This window comes from Schistosoma haematobium, chromosome 4 (assembly GCF_000699445.3).
Source record: "Schistosoma haematobium chromosome 4, whole genome shotgun sequence".
In the NCBI taxonomy this organism is placed as follows: Eukaryota; Metazoa; Platyhelminthes; class Trematoda; order Strigeidida; family Schistosomatidae; genus Schistosoma; species Schistosoma haematobium.
The window spans coordinates 3186207-3209892 of NC_067199.1; the positions used below are offsets into that span (position 1 = coordinate 3186207).

General features: G+C 34.6%; 1 protein-coding gene across 1 annotated transcript; it reads left to right on the plus strand.

Moving 5' to 3' along the window:
- Window positions 1-198: 198 nt before the first annotated feature.
- Window positions 199-20937, plus strand: MS3_00010872 (uncharacterized protein; the record flags this gene model as incomplete). The annotated part of the gene is made up of 16 exons (XM_051219281.1): window positions 199-216; window positions 253-369; window positions 1263-1348; window positions 1874-1991; window positions 3788-3960; window positions 4390-4495; window positions 5484-5599; window positions 6680-6773; window positions 7599-7706; window positions 8490-8566; window positions 9410-9520; window positions 9861-10044; window positions 11940-12006; window positions 15410-15540; window positions 19676-19807; window positions 20923-20937. 16 exons carry the CDS (start codon window positions 199-201, stop codon window positions 20935-20937), a joined length of 1653 nt encoding a protein of 550 aa, XP_051065979.1.
- Window positions 20938-23686: the final 2749 nt, after the last annotated feature.

Consider the following 23686-nt stretch of genomic DNA (forward strand, 5'->3'; position numbering starts at 1 on the left):
ATTCATTGATGAATGAACATTTAATTTAGGTATATAAACAAGATGATGAATTCATGAAATTCATCACATCCATCCAGTAGTATTCAATTGATTTCAAAGTGTTCAATGAGAATGAGATATTCTTTAAGACATATCTTAGTGTTTCTATGCTTTATTTGCTTACTGGCATTTGTTAGAAATGAATATATTTGTCAACTTATGCCAAACATCACTCTGGTAAGTATGATTAATTTTAAGAGAATATCTCTTCAGAATACCGGTGTCTTAGGTGAACCGATTGATAAACGTCAATATGGAGGTAATGGACTGAAGTTTGTTGTGATATATGCAGAAAGTATTCGAAGGCACCGATTATTTCATGATTTCAAGGTAAGAGTGTTTACTGTTGTTTACTTATTCTTTCATTTATCAATTATTTAGTTGAATGAACCACGTGAATCACTTTTTGTGTCATCGTTGTTTGGATATGTTGCTAATGCATTAAATAATATGTCGATCAATCTCCTAGTTTAACCATATAAATTCTTGCTAGTAGTATTCTCATTATTGGATTTGAATCAAGGATGAACAACGTTGATCGTGTTTGAAATCAACTTTCATTGTAGACTTATCAGGATATTTCAGTGTGAACACTGATGTTAAGATAGTTGGAGAAATGTCTGGAAATAGTTGGACGAATGAATACCATAATAATAGTCTATAAAATAGTAATGGGAATTTTAAGAGTGTTTCCATAGTTGTTTCTAAATTGATTATGTTGACTATATATATCTTGGATGTATCATCATATTGATGTTATATGATGTTTCATAACATGTTGTCATCATTATTGGTATTGTGGTTGTTTATTTTACCACTACGCTTAACAGAATTAGCACAATGAAGTGTACTCACATTAGTTTTAGAACAATTTACCAATTACATTTGTGCACTGATTTGAATTTAATCAAAGTTTTTTAGAAGATTCATCAATTTCGTAAGTATTAACACGCATGATTTCACTATAATATCCATCTATTAAAGTGAATAATTTGAATGGTAATAGGTATTTTTTCAGAGCTAACTATCTATTCCTGGAAATCGTCGACTACTTTCTATCACCAACTATATTGTGAAAGGACAAAACTGTTGTTATTTATTCTACTTACATCATGTGAAGATGGATACGGGAATCTTTGAATTGCTCAACTTTATAAGAAATCAGTTTTACTTAATTAAAACATTCAAAGTATTATAACTTAATTTGTTTTTTTTTATATTAGAGGGAAGTAATTGATGTAGCTTTTCGATTCTGGGAGAGAGCATTGAGTGTAAGAAGACCACCAAACAGAAAGCTGCTTGCAGAAAGGTTAGTATATAATTATGAGTACAATTCTGGGTGTTTAAGGACAAATTTTGCAATTTTAATCGTTCAGATCATGAATCAATTGAAGCTAGACCACCATAGAAAACCTAGAAGCACTGGAAGGTAGTGTGTTCGAATCTTACAAGTCGGGATCGTGGATGCGCACCTCTAAAGAGTCCCATAATACGACTAAATGGACGTCCACAAAAACCCCTTCTCATATTGATATTTTGAGGAATTTCACATTTGTTTTTTATAATTTAAGATGATCTTATTATTATGAAACAGTGATTATCAATTTATTCATACAAAATGCCTCGTTCATATTTCATTCTAATAAACTGTATGATAATCAATACTTCAAACAAGAATCTAATTCCCATATTCCGTATCAGTTTGGAATGATCTCCACAAGATTACTATGGAGTTTTTCTTCTCATTTCTTCTCATTTCTTCTCATCTCACCATAAACCATTTCAGTATGTTGATTGATTTTTAACTATTGTATATTTGATATTATTCTTTCAGAGGATGTGTTGAACAATCATTCTTTCGAGATTTAACAACGGGTAAAATATTTTGTAAATCACAATGTAAACCAAAAGCTACTTGCTACAACCATCCAATTCCAGATGAATATGCCTCCGTAAGTTTTAGTCAAAAATATTTCAATTAGTAGGCATCAGAATAAGATTTCAATCATTTTTATGTAACCTAAATCAGATAATGAAGTTAATGTCATAACAATGATGTATTTGTAATCGAGATATAAGTATCTAATGACTGATGAGTACATATACGGTATCATGTTTTACAATTTTGATATAAAACTAATCAAGTTTTATCCATAGATTGTTTAGAATTAAATCTTTGAATAAATTATACACTTTCTTGAAACACCCTTGTCATATAAAGTAAACTGAGAATAAGACAGTAGGATTGCTCAGCAATGGGCATTCACGATCCCGTAAGCGGGATTCAAACGCATGGCTTAATCTCTAGATAACTGAGTCAGCATCCAATGGTGTTAATGTTTAACCTCAATTAATTCAGGAAATTGCGCGACCACCTTCTATGATAATGAGGTAGATACCTGTCTCTACCCGACACGGATTAGCTTCACTGGTAACGGCTTCACACTAGAACTCTGAGAATTCCTTCATGAAGCTAGTCACTAGTGAATAAACACACTGCTGATTTTATTGTCGTTCTTTTGTACAGTTGAGATAACGAGTGTATATAATCACGATAAAAAAGACTGATAAACCTACCGAACTAAGAAATAACAACGGTACTGAACAATTGCAAATATCGTCGGGGTTTTCGATTCTGACAGTAGTTTATTACACAAATGTTGAATTATCACCTTGAATGAATCAGTAACCTGTTATTTTGACATCAATTAGATCGGATGATGTTGTTGACGGGCTGATCATTTTAGTGAACCTGAATCTTACACCAATTAGATCGTATAAATGATTATTATTGAAGGATTGCTGTTGAAATGTCAGCTATCCTCGTGTGTAATTATCGACCTAATCCGCGTTAGTCAATAACAGAATTAAATAAGCCATATACGAGAATCGATTTGGAATATGTTCATTTCATGCACTCATTGGTTTGAACACGCAATCAGGGAGACGAAACAAAGAGGGAAGAGCAAAGCAGATTAGAAAAAGTAAGTGGGCCAACTCACTTTAGTAAAGCGTAGATCAATATTTATATTCTAACAAAAATATGCTACAGACATGTGATGAGTAAGATAGGAAATGCACACAAATACGCTTACATAAAAACAATCAAGGTTGATAAGTGAATAATTCACAAGGTCAAAATGTGACTCAAGAAGGATGAACAAATTGGCTTATCCGGAAGCTAGAATAAGCTATGTGGGCTTTGCTTAGCAACTGACACTGCAGTTCCATCCACCAAGTTTATCATTATGAGAAGTATAGTTACCTTGAACTATAATGACATGATGTATTCCTGGATGTAAGTGATTTCCTCAGATTATCGCTCAGTGAGTTTATGTGGTTTGTAATATTTAATTGAGCTGATGTCTTTTACCATTGATCATCAACTATCATTTCGTAAGCTCTTTCATCAACTACAATGTAATCTAGTGACTTTGAATGGTGTGACTATCTGGCATTTCACCTGCCATTTGTTTATTGTCGTTAAGGAGTCATCAAAACTGTGATGTTAACTGACTACGTCTGTATTGAAACTAGAAGTTGAATCAACACGAACATGAGAAAAATTAATACTGAAACTAAACGTAACATCATATTTGGACTGTAATTGTGAAACAGAACTACCTGAAGTAGTGATAGTATTATGTTTAACTGAGTGAAGCACTAGACAGTAGTGCAGGAAACAGTGTACTTATATTTATATACGTTTTAATAACCAGTATTTTTTTCTCTCCATTTTAATGAATAGGGATGCTCTGTAGGATCTGGTGTTGGATCTCTCAGAGAAGTTTATCGAGATGGTCCAGGATTTGCACCAAATCAATATGTTGTTTTTGTCTCAAGTGTGAATGAACATGGTTGCTTATCAGGTAGAACATTGGCTTATGCTGGTGCATGTGAAACGCACCCTACAACTGACAGGTTAGTAATTATTCATTTGATTGGATCATAAGATTAGAAAACAATCAACCCGTTTAAACGATGACATTAAATTTTTATTTGTAAAGTGAGCGAACAGTTTACTATTGTATGTGTCCTCATAATCGATGAGAGTGAAGGGTTTTAGCACCGTCAATGACAACCATTCCTTTCTTCTTTACTTAAATTCTCAATAAGTTGATTTAATTTGAAAATATTCTGAATATATATGCTAACAAATAGGGTTCGGATCATTGAAATTCACAGTGGAAAATCCATAAGATAAGAGGAATTAGTCAACTTGTTTGATAAGAAACATAATATTATTGAACCAAATTGATAAGAATAATGTACTACAACAAGATCTGTCTACATAAGCAACATGTTATGGTAACATATTTTATTTAAGTTCCATATGTATTTTAACTTCAGACCAATTATGGGAATGATCAACTTCTGTCCAGAAAAGATGGAAATAGAAGAACCAGGAAGAACTATGATGCTTGGTACAGCTATTCATGAAATGGCTCATGCTTTGGTGAGTGTTTATATTTAAACGAAAGCTGCTTTGTTAAACTTACATTATATCGAAAATAGGTTAATAATAAATTTCATTTCGAAAATGTTAGATCATTTCTAGTTGATAGCCCCCAAGTGCTCTGATACAGCCGACAGTTAGGAGAGTCAGCTCTCTCTCTCTCTCGAAATACTATCACATGGCCTACAACCGTGCATACAACCACTACCAGGCAAGTACTAATCACTGCCTTCTCACGGTGGGGTGTTGATTACAAAATTGAGAGTATGGAAAACGGATGTTCGGCGCATTAACTGGGTTGGTGAACATAGAGAGTCCATATGGGATAGTTGGAAGACCCTGATTCCAAACGAATAGTGCACATGTATTCCAGGATCCTGAGAGGATGAATGGCGTGTGAACTAATCGTTGATCACCGACTACTAAGAGACTGCATCTCCCGACGTTGCTCCACTGCCATATGGATCAGACATTTAAGTAAAAGGCACCGGGTAACGCCTCTTAATAAAACCACCTGTTTCGGTTTCGGCACCCGAGTGGTATCCCAGCCTTAACACAAATCAAATGAGATTTATGTGGCACATATCTATTTGGTGCCTCCCTATACTAATGTTTATGTGTTTTCACAAATAATAATAAATTACTATTTGAATAAAGTAATTTACTTTGTCGCATCCTGTACACTGTCTTAATAGAATTTTGATTATATCGTTCACCAGCCTATGATTTCAATACTAATTGTCATTTTTCTTGTAAATCGCATAATTGTTTTAATGAGTATCATGAGGCTCTTTGAACTTACTTACTCATTTACTCCTGTTACTCCCAATGGAGCAAAGGCCACCGACCAGCATTCTCCAACCCAGTCTGTCCTGGGCAGTTCATTATATAATAACTTGTAACATAGAACTTGCAAGATCACCATGTTAAACCTCCTATTCTTACATTTATTATAATTTTACTGAAATTAAACTATTGAACATTTTAGGGATTCTCTAAGTCGAATTACGCTTTGATGCGTGATCGAGACGGCAGACCATTAACACCAAGAGATCCCAGAACAGGTAAACCACCATTGAATCCTCAAAGGCAGTATGATCCAAGGTGACTTATTGTTTTGTGATTCTAGTTTTATCCTAACTCTTTTCAAAGTTCTTTATCAGTTTCTAGTGTCTTCTAGTATGTTATTTATAATAATCAAGTGAACCAAACTTTGCTTCACTCAACTATTAGATGACATTTTCTATTAAACGATAAGTATAGTCCACAAATCAACTGGTTGTTCACATTTTATCACCTAAATCTGCAAACGATTCTTGATTCGAAAAATTCATTAGTTGAAACACTAAGAACTGTTCCGAGTAAGTCAGTCAATCGGCCACAACGTAGGACAAGGCACATATAAACAGCGGTCCAAGTTGTCATACCTCATTAGCACAACAAGATGAGTAAGGGTCCTATAGAGATTAATATGAATCGAAAAATTTTAGGATATATATTTTTACCACTACAGATCCATGTATTTTCCCCTACTTAAGAAAGATGTTTTAATTGAAGAGATGAGTGAAATAAGTTTAAAGGAATTAAACTCAGTTAAATCGGAAAATATTATAAGGTACCGAGTACTAATATCAAGTCTCGAATATAAATATTATAGTTCCTCTATTTGAAGTTAGTTAGTGAATATACAATCGTTATGTTATTATGACGACGAGATACACATCTTGGAAGTAGAGAAGTTCGATTATATTGAGAAAAACGCAGTGATTGATAGAAGTTCCTTATCGAACATATCGATTAGACGTGATCATTTTGATAAGCAAAGTTCAAGAGGAAGTAATAAGGTTATTATGGTCTATACGTTGATAACTTTGAACTTATTAATGATCTTAATATAATTTGAAAGTTAGTTCACTCACGACGTTTACATAAACATATTTCTCAATAGGCGACAACTAAACGATCAGCTGGTTAGCGTGTTTTTAGCGAGTTAGTCACTAACTTCATGCTCAACCCCCCTCCTTCAATGATGAATTAATTAGATAAACAGTAAAAAGAAAAGACAATTTACACCCCAGCCCCCCCAAATGATAAAATACACGTAAATATTATTTCTACGCAACTTATATTCAATCATGTCTTCATATTACATTTTCTAAATAAACGTTTTGTGTTCCATTTCAGTGAGATTACTGTTAGACGAATTGCTCGTCCCTGGCTTACAGCGGCTGGATCTTTTATAAAAACTTTCTCATCATTTGTTACACCGACATTACTGGTATGTTTTAGTGTCAAGTTAACACTCAGTGCAATCGAAATGTGTATTCGTTACTCATAAACTAATTAATTACTTACTTACTTACACACGCCTGTTACTCCTCATGGAGGAGCATAGGCCTCCCACCAGCATTCTCCATCCAATCCTGTCCTGGACAAATCTTTCCAGATCTTTCCAGTTCTTATTTATCCTTTTCATATCTACTTCCATTTGTAGACGTCATGTGTTCTTTGGTAGTCCTATTTTCGGCTTCTCTTCAGGATTCGAATTTAGCGCTTGTTTCGTGATGCAGTTTGATGATTTCCGTAATATAGGTTCTATCGATTTCCGTCGTCTTTTCGTAATTTCCTCTTCAGTTGGAATTTAGTTTGTTCTCTCCCACAGTAGGCTGTTGTTCAATCTAGAATCTAGGAGTGTTCACAATGCTTAAGAATGAACTGAAACATTCTAGATTGACAAATATATTCAAAGATTTGAAGTATTATAAGAATTAATTATCGAATAAGTAACAATTTTATAAATTAAGCCATACTACTTCTAACTTATATTCACATAAAGTGTATAGAAAACATCAGATGACTTAATAACAGATATTAGCACTTTCAGTTTCATTCTTTGATCTAGATATTTCTTTTGTCGTTATGCTATTCCGAAATATTCCATTTGCCAATGTACATACACCCTGCCGTTTTTACCAACTCCTATATTCAACCCTATATACCTAACTATGAATGTTTTCGAATGAAAATTTTCTTTCACTTAATACGTATAATTTGATTTGATAAGAAATTATTTTCAATCAAAAAATTATTTATTCTCATTTAGGCGGTAGGACGCAAACATTATAACTGCCCTAACCTGGATGGGATCGATATAGAGAATGAAGGAGGAGAAGGAACAGCTGGTTCACATTTTGATAAACGAACAGTTGGTGTAAGTAAAGCAATTATTGATCTGTAGCAAAAGATCATTTTGTAATCGTCTCTTGGTCCTTCTGTTATAATGTTTCAGTAGTACCACTCGTCTGATTTACTGTGAAGTAACTTTAATAGTTGAGATCGTGATTCACTTGAAGCTAGACCATTATAGAAAACGTGGAAGAAGTGGACAGCCGTTTCGTCCTATTGTGAGACTCCTCAACAGTGCACATCCACGATCCCGCCTTACGAGATTCGAACCCAGGATCTATCAGTCTGTAGCCTATATTGTACTGTTATTTGATTTAACGTATCACAATGGAAAGTCCGAAGATGTGGTAATATGAACAAAAAGACTAGATAACAATCCAAGATTGATGTTTCCTGATAGTCGGTACTTGTAAGATGGAATGACATACATAATTGTGATTAAAATGTTATCTTTCTGGGATCTGAGTTGGTGTTACACCTTGCTGATAAGTGTCAATTAGCATGAAACTCAAGTCTAGATCTTCTTGTCGAATGCTCTCAATCGTCAATTATCGAAACATAAAACATGAGATGTCAGGTTATTTAGATTAAGGATTACATCGTGAACTAATTCATGGAATTCGACCTATACTAAAGACTCTTTAATTATTAAGTAAACAACATGATATGATGATTAAATTTGGCTGTTTGTTGGGAAGTCAGGTTGTTTGAATGAATATTTAAAATGTACGGGAACTTAGAAACGTGCACGATCTGGTGATGTAATTCGAATGACTAATTCTGTTCACTTTGTTTATGTTTATTACAGGATGAAACAATGGCTGGTGAGACAGGAGTGAAAAGTGTACTTTCAGCATTAACGTTAGCATTCTTCACAGATTCAGGGTAAATTAATACAATTAAATGTATCGTAAATGTTTCAATCGAGAATCTTGAGTATATTTATTGTGGAGCTAATCCGTGTCAGGTAGAGACAGGTATCTACCTCATTACAATGGTAGATGGTCACACAATTTCGTGGATTGTTTGGCGTTAGACATTAACACTGTTGGATGCCGTCCAGCTTAGTAGTCTACAGGTTAAGCATTTGCGCGCGAGAACGAGATCGTGAATGCGCACTGTTCTGGAGTCCCACAATGGGACGAAACAGCCGTCCAACACTTTCAGGTTTTCAATGGTGATCTAATATCAATCGGTTTATGATCTCGATCAAAAACTTATTGGTCTCCACAACCCTATACTGATAATTTATTGTGTATTTTGAATCATTTCGCAAATTTGTTTTATGCTAATATGGCATAAGATGTATCAACTTAACAATTCTTACCACTTATTTGTTCAGACAGTTAAATTAGCTCAATTTCTAATCACCATCCGAGAAGGCAGATTTAGATGAGATTACAATTGATGAACAACCTCTGAGTGATGCTAAACTGACCTTGACAGTGTTCACCTTATAACTAAGATCAAATGAGGTTTATAAACCAGTGTGAGGAATTACAATTATGATTGACAGTTGGTGGTTAGCGTTAGGAATTAGATTTATGGTTTCCATCATTAGTTATTATGCCAAAACTCTATTTATCCAAATGGACGTGTGAAATTCGCGCCAAAATCTATGACCTGTTATCTTGAATCTGATTGCTTCATCCATAAATTATAGTCTTGCCATTTTATTTCATTTCATTTCATTTATTTATTGAATATATTGTTTTGATTTGAATGAAGCTGGTGGGATGTCGATTATTCAGTTGCTTCAGAATGGCATTATGGAAAGGATTTAGGTTGTAACTTCATCATGGGAAGCTGTTATGCATATATGGCACGAATGAAGCAAGCGTAAGATTTATTCAATTATTTCAATATATTACTCATGATTAAAACTTACCGCTAAGTTTTCTATTATTGTCATTAGCAGTAGTATTAGTAGTAATAGTATTGATAATATTTTTTCTGGTTAGCGTTTGTTTAGCGAGTTAGTTTTCTATGGGATGGGGTCGCTAACCCAATGCCCAACCATCCTCCTTTATCCGGGCTTGGGACCAGCAGTAGCCCCAGAGGGGCTGCAGGCAGAGTTATTGATAATATTAATATTCTTAAAATCATGACCTTGTTACCAGTAATCTCAGTTTATATATTAAATAGGTTTTAAGTGGTTACAATGTCCATTTCATTTCAGAGGGAAAAGCATAGAACCTTACTGTGATGAAACGGGTTCTTTAACGTGCTATCATAAGAAGGCTTTTGGGATTTGTGCTATGGGAAAATATAAGAATTTATTACCACCAGAAGAGCAATATTTCAAAGGTAATCCTAATGTTGGAGGTACCAGTACATTGACAGATAGATGCCCCACTGTTCAGGTTAGTATTTTTTTATTGTTTAGTTCTAATCAAATATGCTTTACTTAATTGTTCGAAAATCATGTTCTATATAGGTTGAGTGTAAATATCTATCCATCTTCGTTTCATTTATTACTTTAAATGGCAAGATAAACTCATGACAATCATTTATTTACGTAAAATTTTGGAATCTCTTGAGGCGGGGTCGTGAATGCTCACTGCTGAGGAGTCCTGAAATAAGACAAACCGGCCGTCCAGTGCCTCCAGGTTTCCGATTGTGGTCTAGCTTCAATTTGCTTATGACCTCAACCATTGAAAAGTGTTATGTTTGTAAAAATTTGCTTCAAAATGCTTGGACTAAATTGTTAAGCGAAACACTGAATTTTCAAAATCTGAATTCTGAGATTTTTGTAAACATAATAATAGTTGAGCAACCATTCATGGGTTGATGGAAGTTAGAGATTAAGATTGTTGGATACCGGCTCAGTGATCTGGAGGGTAATCATATTCGTGCGAGACTGAACGTCCTGGGTTTGAATCGCGGACCCACACTACTGAAGATTCACATACTAGTACGAAACGGCTGTCCAATGATCCCAGGTTTTCAATGGTAGTCTAGTATATATCGACTCATGAGTTTAACTATTCAAGTTACTACAATCTTTACAAATCACTTATCTAATCATAATTTATCACTAACTCGACACCCATATTTCAACGAAGGGTGTATCCCACTAAGAAAAACAACCTGTTTCGATCTGGACAACCGGGCAGTATCACAGCCCACTCACAAATCAAGTGACTTTTGTGGCGAATATGTATTCGGTGCCCCCTTTTTACCAATATTTATGTGTTCAAATAAATAAGTAGACAAATAAATGATTAAACAAGAAGGTATTAGATCGTCATCAGGCTTTACTCTAACGTACATGAATATTTATACGAAAATGTTAAACCAATCGAGGCAATATGGGTCAATAATCACAGTGAAATAGAATAAGTCACCACACATACGAGGTAAGAAATACATGTTGATAGTAGGAAGGCTGGTGTACTGCTAGTAGTCGTATAAATAGTTAAACGTTGGAAATAGAAGGTCAAACAAACGTGGATAAATAGACTTGGAATAGTCATCACGAGACATTAAAATCATTACGATGCTAGTATGCATGAGTTCGAAGTGAGACTAACTGCTTGGGGTGGAGAGCGACGAGAACTATTCTATCACCTGATTGGCTGACAAGCACGAGAGAGAAAGAGAGAGAGAGAAAGAAGACTAGTCAACTGGAACACTACTCGATTTATTCCCAATTCCGATCTGGATCACGATTCATGGATTAGTGTAAAAGATAGATGACTAACCTGACCACAACCTACAATAATTAGGAAACTACAATTATGTTGAAAACTGGAGATTAGAGTAGAAAGTAGTGTACAAAATATTATGTTTAAATTACAATAGCTTTGGAACCGAGGAGGCTATGGCATTGAATCATACATCGAACGAAAGCTTATGATGTGTAGAATAGACTATTGATAAAAATAAATGTTACTGTTTTACAAGATTTGAATGAAATGAAATAACGTGCCCAAAAAGTAGCTTCCATAGTTTATCATAGCTTCTTGTTTCTCTATTCATATCAATAGATAATTCATCATTTATCTCATGAACAATTGTTCTTATGAACTTACTTAATTACTTACGCATGTTTCTCTCAATGGAGCCGACCAGCATTCTCTAACTCCCTCCCTCCTGAGCCTTCCTTCCCATGTTCTTATGAATTATGATATATATTCCGCATAGATGATCTTCGTATACTCAAAATGTTAATTTCAATTAGTTTTAAGTAAATAATCCACTTAGTAATTTTGTACAGTCATTTATTTGGTTTACAATGATTCTTCTTTAAATACAGCCAATGGAGACGTTTTTCAAAGAACCTTTTATGACCTACTGTGATCATCGTTTAAATATTCCATTCGGTAAGTTCGCAAATATTTACAATAGTTGTATATTAAAATACATGAGCCTTAACTCAGTCAGTCAATAAGTCACAAGGTAGAACTTCGTACGTATGTACATCAGTTCAAGTTGGTATACCACATTAGCACAGTGATACAATTGTGGATTCAAATCCCATAGTAATAGAGCTAGTAAATGTATAAGCAGTAATCGGAAAGATTAGAATTTGATGATGTTATTGAAGGAGTATAATTCAGTGAAATAAATTTGGAAAGAGAAGAAAAACGGGGACATGAATAATTCAGAAGATTAGAATTTGAGAGAACACAAAGTGTGGATGGACCTGAACTATGGCAAACGATTTTGAGCCATATCATTCAAGGTCTCTAACCATCGGTTGTTATCGTCTAGCGGATTCCCGGAACCAGGTAGTCTACACCTACTAACATGGTTCATTCCACTTGTCATTGACTTGTTGAATTTGTGCCATATTTTGGTCTGGCCGACCCTAGCTTTCTTCCAACCTATTTCTACACCATAGAACATCGCCGGTCGTGGCAGTCGGTGGGTGGGCATACGTAACACACGTTCTAGGCATCTAGTTAAGTCTTAACTGTTTGTTATTAGTTTTCAAAACTATTCAGGTCATTCCAACAGATCTAATAAAATTCAAATCAATGTATGTCGTTCATGAAGTATATGTAAGCTAACAACCATATAATGGTTGATATAGGGAAAATGATATATGATATTTTAACTGTACTTGTTATTATTGAGAACACAAGTGGGGATAATGGAATATATTTGAACCCAAAATTACAGTACATCTTAGTAAAATCTGAGGATCATACAGTACTTACTTCATTTGCAAAATGTCAATCAAGTGTTTCAGAATTGGTTGTTGCTTCTGCAAATATCAATCAAAGGTTTCATAATTCATTGTTCCTGCATTTCGATAGCAACTGCCTTGTTTGTCCGTTCTTTCCTCCTTGATCTTCTTGACTTTCTGCTGCCAGACATTATATTCTTGACTAGCGTTATATACTATTTATGTCGATATAAGTATCACATATTACATTACTTACTTACTTACGCCTTTTACTTCCAATGGAGCATAGGCCGCTGACCAGCATTCTCCAACCCACTCTGTCCTGGGCCTTCTTTTCTAGTTCCATCCAATTCTTGTTCATTTTTTCATGTCTATCTCCATTTCTCGGCGTAATGTGTTCTTTGGTCTTCCTCTTTTCCTTTGGCCTTGAGGATTCCATGTGAGGGCTTGTCTTGTGACGCAGTTGGGTACTTTCCTCAATGTGTGCCCTATCCACTTCCAGCGCTTCTTCCTGATTTCTTCCTCCGCTGGGATCTGGTTTGTTCTCTCCCACAGTACGTTGTTGCTAATAGTGTCCGGCCAATGGATCTGAAGTATTTTGCGTAGACAATTGTTAATAAACACCTGTATTTTCTGGATGATGGCTTTCGTAGTTCTCCAGGTTTCTGCCCCATACAGTAGGACTGTCTTGACATTTGTATTGAAAATCCTGACCTTGGTGTTGGTTGACATTTGCTTTGTGTTCCAGATGTTCCTCGGTTGTAAATATGCTGCTCTTGCTTTGCCGATCCGCGCCTTCACATCTGCATCAGATCCACCCTGTTCATCAATGATGCTGCCCAAATACGTTAAGGTTTTTACATCTTCCAAATCTTCTCCGTCAATTGTGATTGGATTGGTGCATTCTGTGTTGTATCGGAGAATCCTGCTTTTCCCTTTGTGTATATTGAGACCTACTGCTGCTGAGGCTATCACATATTACATACTTTAAACTAATATAAAAATATATAGTGAAAGAGAATACAGGCTGGGACAACAAAATGTAATTTAGTACAACAATTCAGAACATCTTATTAAAGTCTGAGAACCATACAATAAATGCTTTAATTGCACAATACCCAACAACTGTCTCAGACTTTGTTGTCCCTTCATTTCCATAACAATTACTCTCTGTGTCTTGTTCTGTTTTTTCTATTTCATCAACCTTTTGGTACCAGATATTCCACTTTCGATTGATGATACATAATATCTCTATCTGTTGATATCAGTAGTACACACCACAACTGAAATATTTTCGTCTTCATAATTAAAACTGTTGGTTTGATTTAAGCGAATTACATAAGAAACGGTTATAAGTTAAATAAAGGCTGTATGACAAATAAATAAAACGAAAGGGAACATTTTCAAAATCGATGAACTGAAATAGTTACGATAATAACAATGACATCAACAATAATAATAGTTTGTTGTCACGATAACGAAAAGTATAAGACATAATACTTTACCACTCAAGTTTGGGTTTAATATCAGGGATAGCTAGAGTTTCAGATGCCTTGGATATTTTTAGACAATAAAGTTTTGATACATTTGATTGGATCCTGCAAGACTTACTAGCATTTATTGGCTATGTCCTTTTTTATGAGATGAGGTAGTTAACCTACTCCCCACCCTCGCCTTTACCGAATCTTCTGGCTGCTAGTAACTCTATCGGCATTTTGAGTGGATTCTATGAACAGTGTGCGTCAATTGAATTATTGAATGTTCATGTTCTTTCTTGGTCTCTTCACAGTTATGTAGGGGCAGTTTTAACAAACATATGCAGGAATATAATCATTGATAAAACATGAATACCTTCTTTACAATAAATGAATTTCAAAATTCATCTACATTTCAAAGTCTAAGGACTGTGATACCTAACGGAAATTTTTACGAAATTAATATCTGATGTTTTCGTTGGTTGGTCTGAATCGAATTTACTAGTCATTAATTACGATGGAGTACAATTTTAGACCACGTTTAGTTTCAATGATCATACATTCGTTCATTATTCACAAATAATCCTGTTTATAGGAAATAGAAATCCCTAAACATAAGGAAACAGACAATAGATATTAATCTCTTCTAACACATTATATTTGTAAGATTACGTAATGTGTTGATATGATTTCTTGAACATGTATTACATGTCCTAAAGTTCTAGTGAGAAGCACGATCAGTGGAGTTCAACCGGGTCTGTTGTGAGGTAAAAACTCATTGAAGACAATGGTAGACGGCGGCTCAATTTCGTGAATTAGTTGAAGTTAGTCAATAATACCGTTGGATGCCACCTAGCTCAATGGTCTAGAGGTTAAGCTTTCTTGCGCGAGACTGATAGGTCGTGGGTTGAAATCTCGCTAGGCGGGATCATGAATGCATACTGCTGAGAAGTCCGATACTTCCAGGTTTCCTATAGTGGTTTAGCTTCAGTTAACTCATAATTTCAACTATTAAAATTACCATATTATCTACAAAACTCTTTCTGATACATTACACTCAATTGAAATTGTTAATAATAATAATGATCATTTATTTTGTTTGTTTTGTGTTTATGTTAGCACAAAGAGGAAATATGTTTGGTCAAGCTTTTGGGAATAGATCGATATGCATTCCACACATGGGAGCTTGGAGAGCTGAAATGAATGGAAAATTAACACAAGATCCTCGAGTTAAAGCAACTTGTCATGACGTAATTTTTAAAAAAAAACACAACTATAATCTATAATTCCATAAAGATTCCACTAAAATCCAAATTAATTTTATGAATTACATTCTATGACTAAGATGAAATGATACACAATAATACAGTTTTAGAATCATCAGTAAGAAACGTATAGATTATAATGAAGTGGACAACCTCATTGCTTACTTCACTCTTTGATTTGTTTTACAGTATAAGCAATACATTCAGTCAGTCTTCATTAGCTGTTACCTCCTTGTAACAGTATCTATGTGTTAAAATTAATAGCAGATGGTTATCCATTAAAGTCTATTAATATGTGCAAAAGTTAGTTCCAAAGAAGAAAATTTTATATCCATCTATCATATAGAGGTGAATTCATTATTATAGTTTTAAGACAGAGATTGAAAGCAGTCATCACTGAAAACCTATTATACTGCTCAATTGGTTGTGATTGAAAAATTTTAGCTGATGATTCCAAATAGACTTAGGCAATGCACAAATGATTATGTCACATCCTATTTTATTTAAAAAAATTCACATGTTTGTGTAGAGGAGTAATCGAACAATGTAATCAAGGGTCACTGAACATGTGCCTAGCTGACGAGTTCTAAATTGGACAAAACACGCGTCTTGGATTCCATTGTCAGCCACTATCTATCTTCACTTAAAGCGCTTGTGACTTAAAACAATATCATAGCAGTCTACACAGGATGCATATATGCCAGTAAGAGATTGATGATCAATTGCAGTCCTTAACGATAATAGGGAGATACAAGTAAAACAACACCAAGTGATTTGTAATTAGATTATTCTCTCTCTCCCCCTCACACACACACACCTTATGTTGACCATATTTATTCTGATCATTATTTATCTCACAATTTCATTTCACTTATAAACTGATTCAAGTTAACAACTTCATATTAGTCACCCAAACAATCCTTAATTCACCTATTACAATTTTAAATGATGTACTCTTCCGTCAACCTGACCAATTTAATGGATAATTAATTGGGATATGCGATAATTGTGAAGTATCTGATATGAAATTCATTGAAATGAATATTCTACTCATTCATATTAATTGTGTTTTGCATATTATAGGAATTTCTTCAGAGATTATCTTCCTATCCCATCTATTCATGATATTTATTGATCTGGACACATAAATATTGGTACAAGGAGGCACCAAATACATATGCGCCCCATAAATCTCATTTGATTTGTGTGAGGGACGGGATACTACCCGGGTGCCCAAACCGAAACAAGTGGTTTTCTTATGGGTACACACCAGGAGCCTTCGACCTAAAGGTCTGATCCACAAGGCAGTGGAACATCGTAAGGAGATGCAGTCCCATGGTAGCCGGTGACCAACGTTTGGTTCCTACGCCATTTGTTCCCTCAGGATACTGGAGCCCATACGCAACATAGGTTTGAAACCAGGGTCTTCCAACTCCCCTAGGTGGACTCTCCATGTCCACTAACCCGGTTAAAGCGCCGGACATTCGGTTGTGTCCTCTCTCAACACCTACGCCACGAGAAGGCAGTGAGTAGGACTTTCCTGGCAGAGGCTATATACGCGTGGCCATGTGAGAGCATTTCGAGAGGGAGAGCGGACTGTCCCCACTCTCGGTCGTACCGGGGTATTCGGGGCATCTATTTATGAACATGATTAGAATTACTAATTAGTTTTAAAAAATTGATTAAAATTAACTGGATATCCATGGCGAACGTCTTCAACAGTAGCACTGTATTATTGATTTCATGTATGTGCTCATGATGACTAGATGCTAGATGACTTCAAAACCACTTAGTGTCAAGTGATCCGAATATCATTAAACGCACTGCCGTTTTTGTATTTTTTTTCATCCTTTATGAAAAATGTTTCCATCCGATTTTCCAAGATTTTTCATTCTGTTTCATCCAATTAAATTCGTTATAATTGGTCATTTATTTCTTAAAATTGATGTAAAATGTCAATATTTGTCGACAGAGCATATTTTCTTCAAATTATGGACCATAGTAAATTATGAAGTACAAGCTGAGAACTTGTGAAAGGACTTCCATGAATACTCAATGTCCGGCCTTTATTTTTGTAAGTTTATTGAAGGCTACTGGACTGTTGTTCGTGTTAAAGTTCATCACAATCACGAGTGCACTTCCTGGGGGTACGACAGTAATTCTTGGATGCACAGGTTAATGTGGAATGAATTTGAAACAGTTGGGACAGCAGCATTCAATATTATGCATTTCGTTTACCAATCTTATGGAAAGCGTCCGGTCAAATGCTATTAGATCTGCAGCAACGCTTCTGAAACAAAGTAATACAAACTTTGCTGAGACATCTCATTGAATTCTGAGGCTGTATACGCTGAATAGAAAAACACCTGTATTGAGATCTATATTTAGTATACTTCTTCGCATTGGATGCTGAATGAAAGCGCGAGTCCAGAAATACTCATGTGATTGTCGTAACAAAATGATTATCGGTTGGGAGACACAAATACGTCGTCTTCAGGAGAGACTTACACCAGCTGCATGTCAACTACTGGTGGACTTGTTCAGTGCTGTTAACGCTACAGACCTAAACAATGCACAAATGATTACGTCACATCCCAATGCATTTACATTTTACATATTTGTGTGGATGTATACATAGGGGGAGTATTCGAACAATGCAATCATTCAACATGTGCCTAGATGACTTCAAAACCAATTAGTGTCAAATTATCCGATCAAGGTGGAAGCTAGAAAACCATGTTCATCGATAGTGAAACATATAATTGAAATGAGGCACAAAATTCACATTATTACAGCTTTTAAAACGTTGTATAGAAATTGTCAAGGACGAAATCTGAAGTTTGTTGAAGTCTTGGCTATTCGTAAATTTACCCCCCCCCCATATGTTTACAAACACAATTTGTCGTAACCATGAATTTACCGTGGTAATCCTTAAGTCATTCTATTACCCATGTATGAACAGATAGTTCGAAATGTATAGCGCAAATACGTCACATTTTCATCAGATCAACTGCGTCTTCTCATTGTTCTATCAAAATTTATAAGATGAACTAATTGCTATAAAAATGGACATTAGTCACATTACATCACCATATTATAAAATTGATTATTAACTAGTTGACCAGGGTAAAAGGAGCAGTTGAACATATTTTTTTGGATACAAAATTCCGGCTTTTTGATTCGAATAGCCATTACTTCAGCCTTCTGCAAGATTCTCAATGTGACGGAATTAGGTAGACTGCTGTTAACACAATATATGATAGTGAATGATTGCTTCATGTTGGCTGTATGTCCTGTTTGAATGAAATGAGCTAAAATGAAGCTGTTAACTGTTTTAACTACACCTTGGCTTAATCACACTGGAATGTGCCCGAATATACAAATTCCTAGAACATCTGTCAATATAACTTACTCCACAGGAGCAGTTGAATTGATAGATACAGAAAGAAGTGGTTAACCTAGGCAATTTATCTTTCAATGTCGGAGTGATTATTGAGCATATGGAAAACACTAGTTGTAGTTTGCCTGTATTAAAAAGTTCTCTGAATTCATCCAACCAAGCATTTCTTGAATAGGAGTTTTATATTGTTTTGGTAATCTGAGATTAAGTATCAAAACGATATAATATAAATTCTTCTGTTATGTAGATTCTCTCCAAATCCTTACAATCTAGAAATTAGTGATGGTGGTTATAAGTAATAGTCACTATTTCACTAAACAATTCATTAGTTATATAGACATTAACATGAATGCTGGATACATTCGTTCTCATCAGAATAGCTTCAAATCTAAAATGATTAGATGCATTGAATTCTTGACTCTATAAGTCGTTCGATTTGAGTCATGTCAAAGATCGATACTGAACAAGCATATAGACAGATCAAGTGGATTATAGAATATTACTTACTTACTTACTTAATTATTTACGCCTGTTACTCCCAATGGAGCATAGGCCGTTGACTTCGTCCTCTCGATCGTATATATATATATATATATACAATAGAGTGAACAGTCTACATTACTCAGCATTATTCTTAATGGATTAAATTTGGTAAACTTCCATCGAATTATATTCATATGATAATCTGCTTTCTGCAAAATTGATTTTGATATTTTTCAGTACAAATGTTCACGTACTGTTCAAATCGTCGTTGATGGTGAAACGTTTCCATGTATTTCTGGTATAGCCAAAATAAAAACTTGGCGAATTGACGGAAACGCGATCTGCCCTGATATGAATGATGTTTGCAGAGTAAGCATAGTATATGTTGTAAATAATTATACTAGTGATATATTATCCCATTTTCTGGCATCTCGTCTCTCTCTCTCTCTCCCTCTCTCTCTCCATATATATATTCAAATCATTCACTATGTTCACTAGTCTTAACGACCGTGTTATTTGTGCGGTTAGATTTTCAAACTGACATCTAAGTGTCTCTATCTAACGAGTTAGAAATTGGGTGAAACGCGTGTTTGGTATTCCGCTAGTAGATAAAATATGTCATTATAAAATCTTATCTATAGTAGAGAGTTGTGGAGATTGTTGAATTTCATTGAAATCATGAAACAATCAATGTTGAATTTACATGTTAAAACCATCGGATTAGAACTCAGGGGTCTAGAGGTCAAGTATTCTTCAGTAAACGAAGATCTTATGTTCCGAGTGCCGTGTGCGAGATTTTGAACGTGCACTGATCAGTAGTTACATGCTAGCACGAAATAGCAGTCCACTTCTCCCAACATTTCAATGGTAATCTAACGTTGATTTGTCGATAGGTTCAATGGATAGAACTTTCTGACAGAATAATAATATTGAGACGATTTGTACAGAATGCAGACAAATTAACAAGATTAAATGATGGTCAATTTCTGTGGACTATTAATGGACTAATATTGCATAACTATTCAGTAACTAGATTATGTATATCTATATTCCCCTTATTATAAGCTTCATTTTGATCTATAGATTATTATGATACAATTTATAGTTCTTCAGTTATGTTCAGTTTATTAGTTACAGTCTGCCACTCTTACAGCCGCTTTTTAGATCCACGTCGTACAAATGTTATTTCTTATTTTACGGTGTGATATGGTCTGTTTGGCTGATATATCAACCCAGTATGTTTGAAATAAATGATTCGTATAATGGAAGCTGGTATTGGTGTCCTCTGGACTCCACTGATCAGATTAAGAGGAAATAGAATCAATAAAGATGTTAGACTGCTCCATACTGGTCGAACGTCGAACATCAGAATTAAAGTGACAACAGGGTATCTTACTAATTTCTAATAGAATAATTGATCAATTCAATAAACTTTTCAATGAGCAATCTCATCACTTATCTCTTTAATTTACTTTACAATTTAGGCATACAGAAAATGAACAATACGACAACTCTTCTATTAAGAACCAACAACTATGGATATCTAATACATTTTAATTACTTTCATTAATAATTATGTTCAATGAATTAGTTCATTCATTAACTCTATTCAATGTTTATGTATCATTTATTACCAATAAATAAATAAATATATATATGTTATAATGAATAACTCTTGATGAATACCAAAATAAGGACGAAACATTCGTACAGAATAATGTTAATGTTATCAATAGTAGTAATAATAGGAAACATATTGAGGAAAGCACCCAATTGCATCAAAAGGCAAGCCCTCATTTGGGATCCTTAAGGTCAAAGGAGAAGATGATTATGAAAGAATACATTACATCGAGAACTGGAAACAGAATTGGGTAGAAGTAGGTAGGAAGGCTCGGTGAAAAAGTGAGTTGGAGAGTGCTGGTCAGTGGCCTATGATCTATTGGGAGTAAGAAGCGTAAGTAATAATTATGAAGAAAAGTACTAAGATTTGATTAGATAAATTCAAGTGAATTTAATCACATGACAATAGAATTTTAGTGGATTGGCTTCGTTTACCAATCATCTTGATAACCGTTATTAACTGAATCTAAATGTTGCATGAATTCTGAAGATAACAATAAGCGGTGATTACAGTTTATTAACGGATAGTACAGATAACAAAATTACAAGCATATCGAGGTAAATAGGAACAAAGAGAGAGATTGGTGTTAGCGAGTGAATATAGAGGTGAATAGAATTGAAACAAGGCGAGGTTAAGCTAAGACAATTAATGAGATTCAGGCATACGTGTTTACACAGACATGATGGCAATCATAATGATACTGTTACGTTTGTTTTACATTGTCCTGGCATGCTTCTCTTCAACTCTTTTGCTTATTGCTTCATACTACTTAATAATGTATTCAGTAAACTGTAGTATTCCCAGCAATTTCCAGGCTTATGTTGTAACTAAAGTTTGTCGTTTAATATTCTGAAATATTTACACATACTTATAACGTTTATTGTATCTATCATTGTATTAATCATTATAATTACTTTATCTCAATAATTGTAGCAGTTATCCACAATTTTGTGCATTTGTTTAACCTTTGTTTAAACACAACAGTTTCCATATTGTTTTGCTCTTGGTTCGGATTTTGCTTGTTGATAAACTGTTATCATGTTTAAACACAGCTATCAACTGTCTTTTGCACTATCGAACCCCCTTTTATTTCGTAGAAGAAGACGCGTTAAACGGCGCATATACCTCGTAAGTTGAGGTTTGCAACTAGTGTTTGTGTATTATTCAATAAAGAACCTCTATTTTAGATAAATCGTTGTTTTGCGTGTATCTCACTTGGATGACGTGGACGCTTCGATAGACCTAACAGATACAAAGGAATCGACAAAATGTTGCCGATCGAATAACACTGTCTGTTAGTTAAACCAACTGAAATGCTTGACAAAAATTACTTGTAAGCAAAATTAATTGTCGGAGTGTTGTTATACCATGATCAAACTTGATTGCATACATTGAATAACAGGTCAGATATGTTCCCAGTACCATTTAAAATCGTCTTAATTTAAATCAAAAGAGACACAGCATATCAACGAACATTATTCCATCTAATGAAGCTTTCATCATGCCTTGTTCTAACATACAGTCATATTTACATACATATAAGCGAAAGATAAACTAACTAGGGCAACTCATGAGTCAATAATGCACGATTTACAAAGGATCAGAAAAGCCGATACGTATTTTTGTTTTAGTACACTTGATTGATGGTGACATTGTGGTGAATACAATTTAATCATTTTGAGTGATCTAATTCAGTTATTCACAGTTACCTAACACTTTCCGATGTCGTCTGTTATCAATCATATTTTATAGAGGTTCGAGCAACCTCCTTCCACCTGTATTGTATGCTGATGATATTCTTTAGAAGAACGATGAAAGCTCAATGACCAAACCATCCAAATCACAGGACAAAACTCCATCTAAATTATTTTTCACACACTTCTGAATATATGGTTTTCATGCTCTATTAAGTCGACTTTCCTAGATGTAGATGTACATCATATGTCGAAATATTTGTTCAAACCATAAGTGTGAGAACTACAGAGTCAACATTCTTCTCACAATATTAGAAAACGTTTTCAACAGCTTGTTGTAAAACACAATGAAGGACTTCGTAGACTCCAAACTTCGAGATCAACAGACTGGATTCCATAAGAATCGATCGAAACGGATCATTATGGAACCATCAATTGAATGGAATTCATCACTCTATATCAACTTTATTGACTACGAGAAAGCATTTGATAGCGTGAACAGGACAACACTATGTAGGCTTGTTTTTCAATATCATACGGAATTAAACTGCAAAATCGTGCATAGAGGACAGTTACAAGCAGTCATTCTTAGTGGGCCTAGAGTGAATATCAATAACAGGAAAGGATATCACATATTTGGTAGTCAATAAGTTGAATGCCTGTTTGTTCACACAGTGATCAATCACAATTGCAATCACCATCACACATTATATGGGAAGGCCTGATAAAAAACCATCCTAAATTTAACAATGATAATTGGTAATTTGAAAAGCATATATCAATTCCTTAAGAAGTGACTACCTTCAGTCACTATCTTATCCCAACGTGGTGTACGCAATGTTGAGTCATCTAGACTGGTAGCCACATTGCAACTTAGTCGATAAAATTCGATCTGCACTATGACGGACCTGACATACACGACATTGATCACCA